At 43.8% G+C, this 15,452-nt stretch overlaps 2 protein-coding genes across 6 annotated transcripts in view; both read right to left on the bottom strand.

Annotated features, from left to right (window-relative positions):
- CABIN1 (calcineurin binding protein 1) overlaps positions 1 to 10,116 on the bottom strand; it is a 135,825-nt gene extending 125,709 nt beyond the window's left edge. For all 3 annotated transcript variants that reach the window (XM_016126130.2, XM_036220352.1, XM_036220353.1), the window contains exons 1-2: positions 9,661 to 10,116; positions 420 to 497 (exon numbers count right to left, since the gene is read on the bottom strand). In XM_016126130.2, coding sequence (XP_015981616.2) covers positions 420 to 422 — 3 coding nt within the window. In that variant the 5' untranslated portion in view covers positions 423 to 497; positions 9,661 to 10,116. The remainder of the gene's footprint in view (positions 1 to 419; positions 498 to 9,660) is intronic.
- Positions 10,117 to 12,165: 2,049 nt separating this feature from the next.
- On the bottom strand, positions 12,166 to 13,654 carry LOC107500677 (D-dopachrome decarboxylase). Of its 3 annotated transcripts, none has more exons than XM_016126131.2 (3): positions 13,404 to 13,610; positions 12,878 to 13,053; positions 12,199 to 12,415 (listed from the first exon to the last, which is right to left on the bottom strand). In XM_016126131.2, the coding sequence occupies exons 1-3, from the start codon at positions 13,509 to 13,511 to the stop codon at positions 12,343 to 12,345; spliced, it is 357 nt and encodes a 118-aa protein (XP_015981617.1). In that variant the 5' UTR covers positions 13,512 to 13,610; the 3' UTR covers positions 12,199 to 12,342. The 3 variants fall into 3 exon arrangements, with proteins under 3 accessions (XP_036076247.1, XP_015981617.1, XP_015981618.1); XM_016126132.2 differs by having other exon boundaries at positions 12,302 to 12,415; positions 12,793 to 13,053; positions 13,404 to 13,626; XM_036220354.1 differs by lacking the exon at positions 12,878 to 13,053 and having other exon boundaries at positions 12,166 to 12,415; positions 13,404 to 13,654.
- Positions 13,655 to 15,452: the final 1,798 nt, after the last annotated feature.

Genomic DNA, 15,452 nt, shown 5'->3' with positions numbered 1-15,452 from the left:
CTTCTCAGAATGTGAATAATGAACAACAAATGATCAACTAGAAAAAAAAAAAAAAAGGACGAACATGTCTGGGGGGACCATACCAATCTGATCAGGGAGCATGTCCTGGGTACTACTCACTGCAAATGGAACAGAGCCTGGAGGTACCCAGCAATGACCCAGCAGAGAGGAAGATCCAGGCATTGCAATAACAGATTCTAACAAAGTGAGTTAACTTTGTGCCTTTCTAGCAACCGTGATGAAGCCCTGCAAGCTGCTTCAACAGAAGGTCAAGCTTCCATACCCCTGAATGTATTGAAGGTTCTCCCAGAAGGAAGGCTGCCTCATAGTGAGAGCCTTTGGGGTCCACCCAGGAAAATACCCCTCACTGCCAGGAGTGAAGTAACAGAAAAACAAATCAGGCAATCATCAGTCCTTACCATACTCAGAGAGCTTCAGTACTGCTGCTTAGCACCACTTCCCATCACTGGCGGAGACTGCGCTAGTCCACAAGTCCCCTGGAGAGGACACAGGAAAGACCCATGAAGAGCCAAGAAAATCACAATGCCAGGGGCCCACCAAGAACCAGTTCCCAAAGCCATGGGCCTCCCCAACACTAGGCACACAACCTGGTGAATGACTGCCTCAGACACCTGTGTGGTCTGCTACACAGAGCCCCTCAGTCTCTCAGCTTGAGCATGGGCCCTTGCCAGGCAAGGCACCAGGTACCGGGACATGGAAGAGTGAGACCAGCTCCTGCCTCCAGGGCTCACTGCTCAGCAGAGGCAATGGATCTATAAACAATTATTTTTTTAAGAAGTTGAATGAAATAAAGAGAAACAAGGCAACATCTAAAGGTGGAGAAGAAAATTTTTTCAAAGGGATCAAGGAAGCTGGGGGAGTAGAGTAAGCCTTTTCATTAGCCTCAAGACAGGGACAGCACTACCACGGTGGGCAGTGAAGCAGGGGCAGCGGGAGCGAGGTGGGAGATGAGCGACAGCCAGCACGGGGCCTGAGAGCAGGGATGGGCACCTCGGGAGGGTGATGTGCCAGGGAGCTGGAAGTTCATTCTGTAGCCAACGAGGGAGCCACTGTGAGTTTTTGGGAGAATAAAATTTTAGAAACATAAAGGGGGAAACACACACACACACACACAACTAGAGGTAGGCAGACCAGTTTGAAGGCTATAAAAAATGACAGGATTAGTAAGGGTGTAGAGAAATCAGAACCACATCCACTACTGATGGGAATAGAAAATGGTGCAGCTGCTGTGGAAAATATGATGGTCCTCAAAAAAATTAAACAAAGTTACCATATGACCCAGCAATTCCGCTTTTGTGTATATACCCCCAAAGAACTGAAAGCAGGATCTCGAAGACAATATTTGCATACCTATGCTCTTGGCAGTATTTTTCACAGCAGTCAACAGGTGGAAGCAACCCAAGTGCCATGGATGGATGAATGGTTAACAAATTGTGGCATAGCCATACAATGAAATATTATTCAGCCTTAAAAAGGAAGGATATTCTGACATATGCTACTACATCGACGAACCTTCAGGATATTATGCTAAGTGAAATAAGCCAGTCACAAAAGGACAAATATTGTATGATTCCACTTATATGCGGTACCTAGAATAGGCAAATTCATAGACAGAAAGTGGAATGGTGGTTGCCAGGGGCTAAATGTAAGGGGAATAGGGAGCTATTGCTTAATGGGGACAGAGTTTCATTTTTGCAAGATGAAAAGAGTTCTAGAGATACATGGTGGTGATGGGTGCCCAACAATGTGAACATACTTAATGCCACTGAACTTCACACTTAATAGTTAAAATGGTAAATTTTATGTTATGTATTTTTTACCACTATGTTAAAAACCTGCATCTAAAAAATCCATAAACTTAAAGAGTTTTCAATAAGGATTAAAGATAAATGTGTTTTCAAGGTACCAAACGCTACTCCCAGTGAAGTCTCTTCTAGACTCTGACCACCCTCCAGAAGGCCAATGGCCCATGGTGCAGACAGAGCCACTTCCTAGTGACTCTGAGCAGAGCCCTCAGCCCCAGGGGCCATGAAAACACCATGAAGGCCATCAGAGGTTACAAGAAGTGGGAGAGCTTCTCAAGTCACCACTTCACAGCCACTGTCTCAACTCACCCCCTGGGCTCAGCCCACTGAATCCCAGAGGACCTCCAATCCCATAGAGCATCACATAGCTCCACAAATTTCCACCTTCACTTCCAGAGCAAGCATTCAATAAATACATTCTGGTTGATTTTTTTCACCATTCTTACTCTAAAAATTTGCTGTCCTCTCTATATCTGGGGTTGTAAGAAGCAAAAATGAAAAGGGCACTGGATTCGGAATGGGAAGATTTCAGAGTATGCCCAACCTCTGCCTCATGATGTCTGAGTCCTGACCCTTTACCAGCCTCGGTTTTCTTGTATGTCTAAAATGGGGTCGACACTCACTAGACTGGGAGTACCTCTGGCCAGAGAGCAGCTGACGCACCAGGGCACCCCTTGGCAAGCCCACGAGTGCAGGTACTCGGGAGGTTCTTGACAAGCTTCAGTCACCCCAATTCTACCTCCTGTTACCCTAAAGAGGCAGGCAGTTCTTTCACGAAGGAGTAGAAAGTACAGGAGAGAAGTCAGAAGGTAGCAAGGAAGTAGAGAAACTGGAGTCCTTGTGCACTGCTGGTGGGAATGTAAAATGGTACAGCCACTGTGGAAAACAGTTTGGTAGTTCCTTAAAAAGTTAAAATAGAATCGCCGTATGATCCAGCAATTCCATTCCTAGGTATATACCTGGAAAAACTGAAAACAAGGACTTAAAAAGATATTTGTACAGCTTTGCTCATAGCAGTATTGTTCACAATAGTAAAAGGAGGAAGCAGCCCAAATGTCCAGAGATGGATAAGTGGATAAATAAAATGTGGTATATTCATATAGTGGAATCTTATTCAGCCTTAAAAAGGAAGTACATTCTAACACATGCTACGACATGAAAGAACCTTCAGAATAATATGCTAAGTGAAATAAGCCACTCACAAAAGGACGAATACTGTATGATTTCATTTATATTAGGTACCTATAATAGACAAATTCAAAGATGAAAAGTAGAATGGTGGTTGCCAGGGGCCAGGAGAAGATGGGAATTGGAAGTTATTGCCTAATGGCTACAGTTCCTGTTTGAGATAATGACAATTTCTGGAAATAGTGGTGATGGTTACCGAACATTCCAAATCTATTTAATGCCACTGAATCATACATTTTCAATGGTTGAAATGGTAAATTTTGTTACAGATACTGTGACATAATTTAAAAAATTACCGATTAAAGAATAAGCAAAAGACTTGAAAAGATACATCACCGAAGATGATACAGATTGCAAATAAGTATATTAAAAGATGTTCGACATCATTAGTCATGAGAAAAAATGTGAGTTAAAACCATAATGAGATACTACCACACACCTATTAGAATTCCCAAGTTTTTTAAAAACCTGATAATGCCAAGTCCCCCTGAGGATACAGAGTAACTGAAACTCTCATACGCTGCTAACAGAAATGGAAAATGGTACCACCATGCTGGAAAACAATTTCTTATAAAGTTAAATATACACTTACCATACTACACAGCAATCTCATTCCTAGTTATTTACCCTAGATAAATATTCACACAAGATCTGTACATAAATATTTCTGGAAGCTCCATTCAAATCACCAAAAACTGGACACAACCCAACTATCCTTTAACATGTGAATGGATAAATTGTTGCGCTATATCATACAATGGAATACTGCTCAGTAAGAATACTATTTATCCAATAGAATACTACTACCAATTAAAAGAAACAAGCAATTGATACATGTACCAACTTGGATGAATCTCAAAAGCATTATGCTGAGTAAAAGAAGACAGTATTGAAAGGTTGCATACTGTGTGATTCCATTTACAGGACATTCTTGAAAAGACAAAACTATAGTGATGGACATCATGTCAGTGGTGAGGCCAATGGTAAGGGTAAGGGGTAGCATCTGGGGAGTTATGGAACTGTTCTATATCCTCATGTGGTGAAGGTTATACAAATCTAACATGTTAAAAGTCAGAAAACTGTACACTTCCAAAAGAGGTCAAGTCATTCAACTTACTGAATTAAATTTAATAAATACAAAAGTATTTTAATAAAAATAAATACAATTTTTAAGAGTGCAGGAGAACAATCCAGATATCAAAGTGCAATTCGAGTCCACATATATTAAATGTGACAAAAGGCACAATTCACATTGATATTATAACACTTAAAAATACACACCGAATAACACAGCAACCAACTTCAAAAAGAAAAAACCACAGGAGATGCAAGGACACATAGGCAGAAACACATTAATAATAAGAGACTGCCATTCACCACTCTCAGTACAAGACAGATCAAGTGGAGAAAAAAATAAGGAGACAGAAGATCTAAATAACAAAGTGAACAGAGATCTTACAGATGTTTGTCAAACTCTACATCCTGATAATAGAGACTACATATTCTATTCCAGTACTCATAGTACATTCAAACACACATACATACATACGCACACACACGAAGAAGGAAAAAACTGATCACATATTAGGTCACAAAGAAAACACTTCTGTAAAGTAAAAATATTCAAAACAACACTCTATGATCACAATACATTAAAACTAGAATTTACTAACACCACCATCACCAACAACAAAAGAAGAAAGGTCCTTCTATCCGAAATTGAAGAAATTCCTATTAAACAACCTCTGGGTGAAAGGAAATGCAACTAAAATTGGAGAAATTTAAAGAAATACTAACAATGAAACCAAACATATTACACATGTGAAAATACAATGAAATAATCTAATGGGGGTAGATCATGATTATCTCCATATAAGAGAAAGTCTTTGACAAAATTCAACACCCATTCATGATAAAAACACTCAAGATATAGAAATACTTTCTATACTTATGGGAACACTCATAGGAATACTTTCTTAACATGATTATATATATATAAATACACTTTAGTTCTAAAATCAGAATTTTATTTAATGGAGAAACACTAGAGGCACTTCCATTAACATCAGGAACAAAGCAAGGATATCCATTATGTCTGATACTAAACACCACTGTGAGTATTCGCAATGCAATTAGAAAAGGGAAAACAATTAGAGGTATAAGAATGAGTAAAGAAGAAGTAAAACTATTATTAATTGCAGATAATATGATATAATGCCTAGAAAAACCCCCAAATCAATGATAAAACTTAATAACAAAAAAACTCAGTGAAATAGCATGATATAAAATACACAAAATCAATTGCCTTCACATACACAAACAAGAAACAAAATATGTAGGAAAAAAATCCCACTTCCAATAGCGACAAGATGATTAAGTACTTAGCAATAAAGTTAATAAAGTTAACAAAAATGTACAACCTATGCAAGGAAAATTTTAAAACATTACCTAAAGACACTAAAGTAAATTTGAACAAATGGAAAGATACGCTTTGTTCTTGGACAGAACTCAACATTATAAAGATGTTAGTTCTCCCTAAGTTGGTTTATAAATTCAATGCAATCCCAATAAAAATACCAACAAGATACCAGACAAGTTGACACTAAAGTTTATACAGAAAAACAAAAATGCAATAGCTAGAAAAACAGTGGAAAAGAAAAAGAAAAAGAAGATGAGTCTTAACAGACATTAAGACATACTATGTAAAGCCTTAATAATTAAAATAGTGGTACTTGGCACATACATAGATTGAGAGACCAGGTCCAAAATTAGACTCAAGCAAATATGAAAATTCAAAATATGGCAAAGGTGGCATCTCAAATCACTGGGGTCAAGATGAACTTTGTAACAAATGTTGCTGGGACAAATTGGTAGCCATTTGGAAAGATTCATACGTCACACCACAGACATATATAAACTCCAAATGGAGTAAGGATCGACATGAAAAAAAAATATCCTACAAGTACTAGCAGAAAATGTGGCTGAATTCCTCTTTAACCCTATATAGGGAAAGGCTATCTCACTATGATTTAAAATCCAGAGACCGTAAAAGAAAATATTAATAAATTTAACTACATAAAAGTGTTTTAAATTTTGTGTGACAAAAAAATCACACACAAAAACAAAAATAAACAAGTGGAACTACATCAAACTAAAAAGCTTCTGCACAGCAAAAGAACTGATAAACAAAATGAAAAGACAACCTATAGAATAGGGGGAAAAAATCTGCAAACCATATACTGATAAAGCACTAAGGTCCAAAATAAATAAACAAGTTGCACACCTCAAAAAATAAAAATAAAAAAAATTCATAATCCAATTAAAAATGTGCAAAGGACCTGAATAGACATTTTACCAAAGAAAATACATGAATGACCAAAGGTGCTCAACATCACTAACCATTAGAGAAATGCAAATCAAAACCACAATGTGATATCGCCTCATGCCTATTAGAATAGCTAGTAACAAAAAGAAAAGAGATAACAAGTGTTGACAAGAATGTGGAGAAAAGAGAATGCTTGTACACTGTTGATACAGCCACTGTGGAACACAGTATGGAGGTTCCATCAAAAAATTAAAAATGAACTACCATAAGAGCCAGCAATTCTATTTCTTGGAATATATCCTAAGGAAACAAAAACATTGTATCAAACAGATACCTGCACCCACATGCTCATTACAGCATTACCTACAATAACTAAGACAGGGAAACAATGGAAGTGTCTATCGACAGATGAATAGATGAAGAAGTTGTGGTATAGATATACGATGTAATATTATTCAGCCACAGGAAAAAAAGGAAAAGAAAGAAATCCTAGAATTTGAGACAACATGGATGGATCTTGAGGGCATTATCCTAAGTGAAATAAGTCAGTCAGAGAAAGACAAATACTGGATGATCTCACATGTGAAATATAAACAAACAAATAAACAAAAACTCCTAAAAAAGAGATCAGATTTGTGGCTGATGGAAGAGGGGAAACTGGAGGAAGGTAGTCAAAAGGCACACACTTCCAGTTATAAGATAAATAAGTACTAGGGATGTGATGTACAACATGAAGACTGCAGTTAACACTGTTGCCTGGTACACCTGAAAGCTGTTAAGAGAGTAGATCCTAAGCATTCTCATCACAAGGAAAACAATTTTTTTTTTGCATCTATAGAAGATGATTCATGTTTACTAAGCTTACTGTGATAACCATTTCACAATATAAGCCAAACTCATTATGCTGTACACCTTAAGCTTACACAGTGCTATATATCAATTATATATCAATAAAACTGGGAAAAATTTTTAATTTTTTTTAAATTGGAAAGAAGTCAAAAGACAACTAATAAATTGGGAGAAAATATTTGAAACATATACAATAGACAAAGAAGTAATATTCCTAATATATAAAAAGCTCTTAAAAACTGAGAGACACAGCATTATTCACAACAGTCAAAAGGTGGAAGCAACCCAAGGGTCTATTGACAGATGAGTGGATAAACAAAGCATAGTGTATATATATACAACAGGATATTTCTTCAGCCTTAAAAAGGAAAGACATTCTGACCCATGCTACAACATGAATGAATCTTGAAGACATTATGCTGAGTGAAAAAAGTCAGTCACAAAAGTGAGCTAGCATAGGAATAACAAAGGGGATATCATTTTAAAAACAGACTCCATCTTGTCTATGAGGTCAAGAAAGCAAAGGGGAAAAGCCCGAGATACTGATTGACTATCTGCTGCCCACATCCTAAATATAGATAACTAAAAAGGCAAGAGAACACAATGCAATGAGCATACCTTGTAAAAATAACAAACATGTCCCATTCTCATTAAGTTTTTCATTTTTTGTAAGAAAAGCAAGCAATTGTTTTTACAGAACCTGAAATCTTGTCCTAAGACAAAATTGAGCAGATATCTGCTGACCTATGAGAGGGAGACATTGTTTGCTGACCACAGACAGTAATGACAGTGAGACAGTCCACCAGCTTCCCCTCCCTAGCCCTCTCTCTCTCCCTGCATAGCCCACAAAAAAAACCTGCATACAATCCCATCCAGGAATCAGCCAGCTCCTTCCTTCTTGCTGGTTCCCTGGTGCACTAGCTATCTCTCAATAAAGTTTTGCTTGCTGAACTTCTTATCAGGTACAGTGCTCATTTTTATGACATTGGGACCCAAGAACCTGGCATCGGTCGGCTCTAGCAACAAAAGGACAAAGACTATATGATTCCATTTATATGAGGTACCTAGAAAAAGCAAATTCATAGAGATAGAAAGTAGAATTGTGGTTGCCGAGGGTGGGGAGAGGGATGAATAGGGAGTTATTGTTTAATGGTCACAGTTTTAGTTTGGGAAGATGAAAAAAGTTCTGGAGATAAATGGTGGTGATGGTTGTACAACATGTGGATGTACTTAGTGCCACAAAACTGTACGTTAACTTTATAATAATTAAAATGGTACATTTCATGTAAAGTATACGCTACCACAAAAAAAAAAAAAAAAAAAAAAAGCCCTGAGGGCAGAAAAACAAAAACCTGACAGAAAAACAGGGGAAATATATAAACAACTTACTAATAAAAGACATACAACTGGCTCTCAAACATATGAAAACATGCTCAAACTCACTCATAATTAGAGAAATGAAAATTAAACAGCACTGAGACACCATTTCTCACACATCACTGGCAAAAATTAAAGTACAACAGCACACTCTGTTGGTGAGGTTGTGGGGAAACAGGCACTATTCTCATACACTGTTGGGGGGAATGCAACTTGGTCCAGCCCCTTCTGGAGGGGAATTTGACAATAGGTAAAATTACAGATGCAGTTGCTTTTCATCCCAGCAGTTCCACTTCTAGGAATCTACCCCTGAAGATTCACCTCCAACGATACCAAAATACACATGCACAGGGTATTCACTGCAGGGTTGTTTGTAACTGCAAGATATCGAAAGCAAGAAAACTGGCCCTAGATGGTAGAATGGATGAATAAACTATGGTACCTGGACACAATGAAGTAATATGCTACTGTAAAAATTAATGAGGGCATGCTCACGCAGCATTATTCACAAATCCGTAAAGGAGAAACGAACCAAATGTCCGTTAACTAATAAATGGGTAAATGTGTATATCCATACAATGAAATATTATTCAGGCATAAAAAGTAATAAACCATGAAAAACATTACGCTAAGAAACCAGTCACATAGTACACATGATCCCATTTATATGAAATATCCAGAATTGGCAAATCTATATAGACATTTATTATAAATATTTTTATATGTACTGCAAAAGTTTGCCGACCTCAAACAAGACCATTCTAAGGATATCTTAGTTCTAACCAGCTATGAATCACACAGAAGGATCCTCGGCCGCACAGGCTCCGACTCTCCTACAGTCACGTGCTGTAGTAACTCAGGCCCCAAAGAATTAAGTGGCTCCCAAAGCCATTGTGCAGACACCAGCGAGTGTCAGTAAACTCACTCCATCTAGGCCCATAAGCCTCCTCAGGGAAGCAGTGCTGTTAAGATTTTCAGTGTGGAGTCGGACTGGCCCACTGGTTAGCTTGGGGGTGGGGTGGGATGGACAAGTCATTTCACTGTCTCTCGGCCTCAGTTTCCACCCCCGTAAATGGCGCTAATAACAGCACTCACCTCGCAAGGCTGCAGTGAAGGCGAAGTGAAAGGACGTGAGTCAAAGGTTAGCGCTGGACTTTGCACTCGGCCGACACTAAGTCAATGGTGGCTCCTGCTGTTGTCACTGTAAACCACTCCGGAGGCCCAAGCCCGTCCTAAGCACCCCAGAGCGGCGCCAAGAGCCGTGAATAGGCCTGAGGAGCAGCCCGGAGGCCGGCCTCGTTGCTCCCGCTCTCCAGCCTCGGTTTCCCCGACGGTGGCACTGGGGCTGTCCAGGAGCCTCTTGCGTCTGCACGGGCCTCGGCCCCGCGCCCACCGCCCCTTAGGCCCGCGCCGCAGTTACGCCCCTGGCTCGGTATAGCCGCGCCCCCAACCCCGGGGGGCGTCCCCAAACCAGCGGCCCAGGAATTCACCAGGCGTCTCCACGGCAACGGCCTGTCCGCCCCGACCCCCGCACCGGCCGGCTACGCGCCTAACAACAAGGCGCACTCCCATTGGCTCCGGTGCCGGCTCCGCCAGCCAATAAGCGAGGGCGCACGCGCCGCTCGCCCGCCAGCCGGCTACCTAGAATCCTGCTGGCGGTGTCCGATGTGGTTCGGAGAGGCCTGGCACACGGTTGTGACAGTTCCTGAGCCCGGGCTTCGGTCCTCGAGCCGTTGTGGCTTGGAGCGCCAGCTTGCGGTCAGACTCCCGGCTCCACCACTTGTAATACTTGGGAAGCGCCGAGCTTGATGTGTGGGCCCAAGTGGTCGCTAAATGACAGGCCATATCATTGTTAAACCTGAGGCAGTGCTCTGAAGGCAACGGAAACCTGGGGAACACTTAGAGGGAAACAGGGGCGGAACGGCATCCCCCTTCATATTACCCCTGCCTCACTTCTTTCTGAAAAGGATTTGAAATTTAAAATGCACAGCTACCTACAATCAACTATTGAAAAAAAAAAAAAAAAAAAGAGGTAAAGACACCAAGACCCGGTAAATGAACGGGCCGGAAAGGAGTGACAGAATCCCAGAGGTCAAAAGAGGATCCAGCAGTGAAGGGTTTCTGACAAGGCCTCGGCTGAGAGAGGTTACTCTCTCGGGAGTTAAGGTTTTAGGGAAGGGCTTCACACTGTGGTTAAAATGCATGGCTATGAGTCCAGCAAGAACAACTTAAAGAGCAATAAATGTTATGGCTTTATCTTTGAACTTAAAGACAATAACATGGTGTAGCACTCATGTAGTCAGATCAGTACAATAACGTTTTATTTATATGCCAGAAGTTACACCCACTTCAGATTTTGAGAGTATAGCCTTAAGGGGAGGGGCAGTGAGTAAAAGCATAAACAGATGGTTTCAAAGTTTCATAGATAGCATGCAGGCTTGGATGCAGGTCCCACCCCTAAATTATACTCTGAAAAAAAAAAAAAAACGCTCTGGATCGAAAGCTGGAAAGGGCTATCCAAGCAGCAGGGAGCTTTGTGCGCAGGGTTTGGAGGTGAGAAACAGTACAGGCTATGCAGGAGCCTCAGGCAGCCCAGGGACAAAGCTCAGGGTCCTAGTGGAGGAGATAATGCTGGAGAGGGGTGAGGGGCCAGTCCTCACAGCCAGCAGATGACATCGCTCTTATTAGAAGGGTGTTAAGAGATTTAAGGTGAAGAGACCAGAAGCTGTTACCTTACGTTCATGGCAAAGGTTAGGCCTGAATCCCTCCTTAGGCACTTCAGCCATTTATTCACATTCAACTCACATTCCCTGAGCCCCTCTGGGAAACAGGACACCCAAGCTGCCAGAAGGAATGAGTGCAGAAACAATTGAGACTGGTCGCCAAGGGAAGGAACTTCAATCTCTAGCTTTTAATGAGAGTCCTCAGCAGTGGTCTGATCCAAACACAGCAATTAGAGGCACATTCCATTGGAAACTAACTCAAGTGAAACTGAAAAAATCTCAATTTGGTGCACTAAGGACAGGGGTGACCAAACTTTTAACTGTTTGGGGGAAAGTGTCCACTCGGTGTTTATCCTCTGATATGTAAAGCATGATTTGGTATCTAGAGGAGGGGTGGGGATTCCCATGCATTCAGTTTCTAGTGGCAGACACTAGTTCCAGGTTTGCCATTCTGCTACATGGATTTTACAAGGTGCACAGCGAGAGAATTCACAGCAAGACTTATGGGAGAAGATAAAGTTTGGGTCTCTGAAGCTCAGCCTCCCTGGCTCCCATGCCAGGCACAGCAGTCTGTGGGCAGGAACTGCCCAGGCCAGCCCAGGCTCAGGACAGGAACATCTGGTCAGCAGAGTCTGAATGAATACCTGGGCAGTCAGCTCCTCCCCAGTAGCTTGCACATTGCCGTGGAGAGCAGGGTGTCCAGGATGAGCCCTCCACCCTCCAATCTGAGTAGCATAAATATAAAACATGAAAACAGCAGCTCTGAAGATAAGAAACATCCCACCTCTCAGGTTCCCTAATGTCCCTACCTCATAAATCAACCCTCCTGTCCAGAGTGGCCCAGAATGTCTTGGAGGAGTAAAGGGAAGTAAAGAAGTAATGTTTGAAAGACAAAGTTCTCTTCATTTATTTGGTATAAGGATGGAGATGAAGAGGACTGTGAAGTCACAGACATATCTGCATGTGGGGATGCCAGAAGCTGGGATCCACCAGGACTTCACTATGCCAGGAGAGGTGGCCAGCTCACAGATACCATGGATGTCTTCCGTGCCAATCATAAAAAAGTCATGACTGTCCCATTCTTGCCAATCTGCCAGGGCTCCAGGGGGAAAAAGCGGATAATTATCCTTCAAGAGACAGAGAAAAAGATGTCATCAGCTGCTTGTCTAATGCTTCCTATTCCAAGACCCCGTAGCTAGGCACTCCCACCATAGGCTCCCAGGTCAGCATGCCTTAGCCCATTGGGAATATTGCAAGCCTGCTGCACCCCATTAATGTTCTCTCCAGAACTCCCAACAGGGCAGTGGGCATGTCAGTGGCTGTACATCAACGTGGCCTACTCAAGACAACACTCAACACAGTCAGGACTTCATTCAGTTCTGCTAACAGTATGAATGTGAACCCGCCATTAGGGAGTCTGAAGTGGGGGGGGGGGGTGGTCAAGGGACCTCCAGGGCACTAGACCTTTCTGGAGCAAGGTGAGGAATTTACTTTTTGCCCCAACCTTAGGAAAGGCCCTGTGACAGGATCACTACACCAGGTCCGTCGCGCAACGGTCCCGAGAGTGTCTTCTCTCTGCCCCTACGCACCGGTCCTGGCCTAGTCCCAGCTCTTTGGTGAGGAACTCAAAGAGGCGTGCGCTGTGGCCGCGGTTATCCTCGGCAGTGCCCACTACACCGATAGAGGAGACAAGCAGCTGTGCACAGGGCTCGTTCGAGCCGCTCACCGCCATAGCCAGGCCCGGACGCACTGTCACGTTCACGCGCTGCAAGGGACATGAAAGTTTCACCTGAAGCCGGTGCAGTCTAGGCTCGGAGAGCACCGGGCAGCGTGGGATCGGAGACGCGCGGACCCCGCGGGGTCAGGGCTAGGAAGGGCTAAGAGCTGGGGTTCTTGGAGGTCCGTTGGAGTCATGGCTGGGGAAGGCTATATGGAGCAGACATGGGGGTGGGACCGCGAGGTCTTGGAGAGCAGGAGGTCAGAGATTGGCGGGTGATGGGCGGGGGTCCCTGGGAAGAAGAATCGAGGTCATGGTGGGGAAACCCGAGCGTGGACAGATTCTGACCTTTGGTCCACCAACCTCCCCCAGCCCCATCCTCCCCGGGCCACGCTCACGTCCTCGGGTTTGCCCAGAATAGCGGCGGTGGCTGCACAAAGCCGCTTCTCCAGCCCCGCGGGCACGCGGCTGGCGGGCAAGTTCGTGTCCAGCTCGACGAACGGCATGTCGGTCGGGAAAGCTTTGCGAGCTGTGGCAGCTGAGAAAGAACCTGCTCCGTCTCGGCCGGTGTTGGCAAGACCCTTGATTAGGAAGCAGGGGCGGGGCGCCACGGAAACCGAGCTCCTCATTAGCTAGTCAAGCTCACGGCGCCTCCAGGTTGGTTGTCTAGGCTGTCCCCGCCTCCTCTGACAACCTTGGGGTGCTCCGACACAGATTTCCGGAAGTCCTATTGCCCGCTCCGCCCCGTGTAACCCCACCCACAACGAAGCATAGGCTGAGCCAGAGCCCCGCCCACTGCACTTCGGCCCAGCGCCTGCTCTAGCCTCACTGGCCGCGATTTTCTGACTCCTGCGGCGTTTCAGAGTTGCTGTCTGAGGTCTGCACGCACGTGTGCACACACACACCACACACACACACACACACACACATCACCCCCCCACACACACCACACACACACACACACACTCACACCCCACACACACATCCCACACACACACCACATACACACTCACACACACACACACCACCATACACACCACACACATATACGCCACACACACACACCACACACACCACACACCACTCACACACCACTCACACACCACACACACACACACACCACACACATACACCACACACACACCACACACACACCACACACACACACCACCATACACACCACACACATATACACCACACACACACACACACACCACACACCCCATGCACACACCACACACACACACACCATACACACCACACACACACACACCACACACATGCTTTTTAGGGACCTTCCCCGGAATCTACCCTAATAACATTACATTGTCTCAGAGAACTAAAAACAAGTCTTAAAAAGTTAGTCAACTTCATGTTCAATATAAGAACCTGCACTTCTCTTGACCACGTGACCTGGTGGCACGTTATGCACGACTTGTGGGGCTCGGCAGAGGTTCTCGGGTTCACTGCATCTCTGCCTTCATGTCCTTGTGCCTGTAGCAACCTTGCCTCAGAGTGAGGAACTGGGGTCAAGTGGGAGGGGGGGCAGGGGCGCGAAGCAGTTCCCAGTCGAATTACCAGCAATATTTATGGCACCCTATGTTTCCATAGGCAAAACAAAAGGTGTTAATTTAAAACGTGGAAATAAGTTGGTGTGGCTAACCATGGTACCCTCATCAGTGTTCTGAAGTTGTTTGAATTGTAAATAAAAATATAATTGAAGCTGCGTGGGTATACATGAACAATTCCAATTACACATCTAAAATTCTATATGTGTGCGTATTAAAGGAGCCTCCATAGGAAGACAGGTGAGCTGAGAGGCTCTGTCTGTTCATGACCCTGTCCCATTAGCAGTTTATTGGGTGACTCATATCAGAGAGTGTGGGACACAAAACAGGTAAATTGTGTCCGTTGTGAGGGGAAAGGGCAAAAACAGGTAGAAAGCCTGGATCCCAGAATGGGGCATGGAGAAGACGTTGGTCGGGGTTACAAGTAGGCCTGGGAGCGCAAGGCCTCGCGGAAGCACCTGGAGGGCCAGGAAATAACCTGGAACTTCCCTCCCCGCAAGGAGGTTCATGCACCGGCATGCACCCCACTGTGGGAGAGAGCATCACTCCAGAGATCCAGAAGATGGGAGCCATTCCTGACTCAGACATCTCTTCACGGGGTCAACCTCCATCTGTGATACCTGCTCAGACAGAGGAGCATGGAACCAGCTTTTGGCCAGAACAGAGGGAGGGAAATACTAGGGCTGAGGAGCCCAGAGGGGTTACCTGACCAAACGTGGGGCTAGGGAGGTCAAGGAAGTCTCTCTGAAAATGTGACATGGTGACAAGTGCCAAAAGACAGGAGGATGGGTAATGGTACCAGGCAAAGGTGAAGAAGGGCCAGGTAAGTAGAGGAATCGGCATGAGTCAAGGCCAGGAGGCTGAGGTGGGAGCTGGGAG

Source organism: Rousettus aegyptiacus, unplaced genomic scaffold, assembly GCF_014176215.1.
Source record: "Rousettus aegyptiacus isolate mRouAeg1 unplaced genomic scaffold, mRouAeg1.p scaffold_m13_p_5, whole genome shotgun sequence".
Lineage (NCBI taxonomy): Eukaryota > Metazoa > Chordata > Mammalia > Chiroptera > Pteropodidae > Rousettus > Rousettus aegyptiacus.
The sequence above is the reverse complement of the archived record's forward strand: the minus strand, read 5'-3'. Positions and strand labels throughout refer to the sequence as shown.

Coding starts and splice junctions, on each gene's coding strand:
- LOC107500677 (XM_036220354.1), bottom strand. CDS start 13,634: ATGAGGAGCTCGGTTTCCGTGGCGCCCCGCCCCTGCTTCCTAATCAAG. Junction 12,416..13,403: donor TTCTGGGCAAACCCGAGGAC/GTGAGCGTGGCC, acceptor TGTCTCTTGAAG/GATAATTATCCGCTTTTTCC.